Here is a 3,060-nt window from a genome sequence, read left to right as displayed (position 1 = left end):
GAGGTATTGCATACATTTATGAACCAGTCAGTGGTGTTACACACGAGCCAGTCAGTGGTGTCTCACACGAACCAGTAATGCAGTTATGCACTGAATAAACCATATGGTGCCACACATGCAGTAGACAGGCCGCCTTCAGATTGTGTCTCGTTCAGTATGGTAAGTGACGTTCAAAAATGTAAAACATCGCATGCGAATACACTGTAGAGAGCAGTAGGCTAAAATATAACCAGACCCGGGCTCAGCGGGTCATCTAATTAGGCCTTGTATCAAATTGCACTTCAGTGTAACTTTAAAATTCTACAGTTTTCTTTGGAATTCAGCGTTCTTTGCATACTGTGTTGTGCTCTGTGAATGCTATAACATCACATCAGAAATTTATCTCCATACGTGCAGTGGTTCTGCAGAAGAAGATTATAATTGTTTGAAAAGAAAGAAAAAATATGGCGGGACTAGTAGGCCTATAGGTCACACCAACCTTGATATTACCTGTCAGTATTTATCAATGCGGGTACCTATCCTTTCATCCGACATCTGGACAATGATAAGCCCAGACCTAGAAATGTGCTACGTACATGTAGATTTACAAGTAGACTATTCCTTTGAATTAAATGAATGTCATCATTTATAACTAATCTGTGCACATTATAGCTCATTAGGCAAGTTAACTGCACCCCGTGGACATTCTGTTTTTCCGTTTCCATAATTTCAGCAGATAAAATCCCAGAATGGATAGGCCTACATATAGGCCTATGCACATTTGTAGACTTGGGCAGTTGGGTGAATTATAAGGAGCACTGATTGGATACTGCCACACAGATATTTTAGATTGTTAATACATTATAAATTTACGCACTATTTTGCACCTGTTTAAAATATATCAGAATTGTGTCTGTTTTGGATAGAAATGAAAACTTCTTGCTCAGTGCCACTACCTCCCACCCCCTAGAGGTCACCAAGGTAACAAAATGCTATTACTTAGGCCTACAGCATACACAGCTAAAAAAGCAGTGATCATGCAAGGTTGATTTTTGATATGTTGTGAAAAAAATGCCAGCTGCATGTGGTGATATGGCATGGTGCCAGGTGGAAGTTAGGGGGTATATATTTTTGAGGTTGAATTTGACTAATTTACTACATAAATAGTAAGGAACAGCCAATGCGCTCATGTAAAATGTAGGCCCTATACTTATCCCAGAGCAACTCTCGCCTGTTTGAGGTTGTTCTTCCGGTCTCCCGCTGAACGCAGCGGGTGATTATGTTGCTACACAGTTTTCAGTTTATGCATGAAAGTTCAAAGATCTAATGCGTCTTGTAGAAAACGACACCGCTTTGTTCACGTCAAATACATCAAGAGATTGTGCTGGAACAGCGAAGTATAAATTAATGCCAGTTCTAGTTGGAGACGGTTGCAATGTTTCTGGGTCATTACTGACAACAACAACAACAACAACATTAGTCATCCATCAGTTTCATCACCCGAAAGTACAGTCTCCTGATGCAACTTTTGCACAGGTAAAATCAGTTTTTTATTAGACCTTACATGCAACGTGGCACTTCAGCGTTCGCACACGCGATAGTATAAAGTCGACATCATTACGTGTCCGTATAAATACATGATCCTCCGATGACCCGGGAAGTGACTGTTTACCAGTGTTTACCTTCCTCTACTTTCAGTTTACATATAGGCCTAATCACAGGTGTTTCACTATTAACAGTTGATACAGGTGTGTGTCATGGCCTGTCTGACCCACGATGTAAATGAAGCAGTTTGTGTATAGTATAGTACCACGGTACAGGTTATCGTTTTACACCGAAATCAAGGCATACAGTCAGGTAAATTGGTATCACTACGGGTATTGAATGTTGTCTACTTGCGTTGTATTTTATCGTCAGGTTTTGAAGAATAGCTGAACAAATCAGAATGAAAGCCTTCAGATAAGGTAATTTTATTGTTGGAGACACCTTGGATACATGCTGTATCCCTGAACTGCAGGAGGACGTGGTAACGTAGTGATAGTGATAAACAGTAGCTCCAGTCTGACATTCAGCTACAGCAAAATTCATTTGCTCGAGTCAGTAGAGGAAGTGAAAAAGAACAGCTTTTGTGTATTCCCAGTATATACTGATTGTTATGTTTCCTATTTAAATTTCAGGTATTTACGACAATAGAGTAGACCCAATTCAATTCTTGGATCAACATTTACTTCTCTCATTATCTGATAAACTGGCGTTTGTCATAAAAAGGTGGACAGCATCTCTCATCAGTTATTAATACAATGGAATTGGTCAGCTTGATCATTTTTGGGGTCCTCTTTTATATATTCTATACACGCTTCTGGAAAAAGGATCGATTAAAGTTTGCAAAGAAGCAAAGATGGCAAAGTGGAAACAGTGTAGCAAGACTGTACAGTGCTTCACATGTGAATGCGATAGTGGATAGGTTCCAAAGCCTCGATGATGTCAGTGATGCTGTGAAGAGAGCAGGGCTGGAGGAGTGCAGTCTAATATTTGGTGAGTCTTGACAAGATAATTTCATTACTAAATCTTAATGTTCACAGATTGATTATCTGTCATTGAGTTTGGTCACTCATGAGACAGAAGAAATGCGTGATCGTTCGTAATGGGCAATCTGTTGTGAACAGTGACTTGTTATAAACCATCACATTTTGTATGTGTTGATAACTGCCATCTGTAAACACTCACGCAGGCCTAGTAGTGAAGGTGTTTGCTTCAACTGCTGGGAGACACAAGGCGAGAGTTCAAGCCCAGCCTTGGATAGGGAATTTCAAATTTCCCTTGCTCTCACTGTGAGACCATGGTAACAACAAGTGGTCATTGACACTCTTGTGAATGTTTGCATAGCATAATGTTCACTGAAGACCTTGCACTTAATGTATATACATTAAAGTATGCCACAACTCAGTAACTTTTATCATGTTTATTGACCTAAACCATAAGAAAACTGCCGTCTGAGTATTAACCAATTTGTGCAGCTGCAGATAGAAGGGGAATACCCCCCATTGCAACACTCCTCTGATTGGCTAAAGAGATAACTTT

General features: G+C 39.9%; 1 protein-coding gene across 4 annotated transcripts in view; it reads left to right on the top strand.

Moving 5' to 3' along the window:
• Positions 1-1,267: 1,267 nt before the first annotated feature.
• Positions 1,268-3,060, top strand: part of LOC135475116 (copine family protein 1-like) — a 26,773-nt gene continuing 24,980 nt past the window's right edge. For 2 of the 4 annotated variants that reach the window (XM_064754866.1, XM_064754865.1), the window contains exons 1-2: positions 1,531-1,836; positions 2,157-2,514. In XM_064754866.1, coding sequence (XP_064610936.1) covers positions 2,280-2,514 — 235 coding nt within the window. In that variant the 5' untranslated portion in view covers positions 1,531-1,836; positions 2,157-2,279. The other 2 variants (XM_064754867.1, XM_064754868.1) reach the window with 2 other exon arrangements.

This window comes from Liolophura sinensis, chromosome 9 (assembly GCF_032854445.1).
Source record: "Liolophura sinensis isolate JHLJ2023 chromosome 9, CUHK_Ljap_v2, whole genome shotgun sequence".
Taxonomy (NCBI): Eukaryota; Metazoa; Mollusca; class Polyplacophora; order Chitonida; family Chitonidae; genus Liolophura; species Liolophura sinensis.
This window is presented reverse-complemented; position numbering and strand designations above follow the sequence as displayed.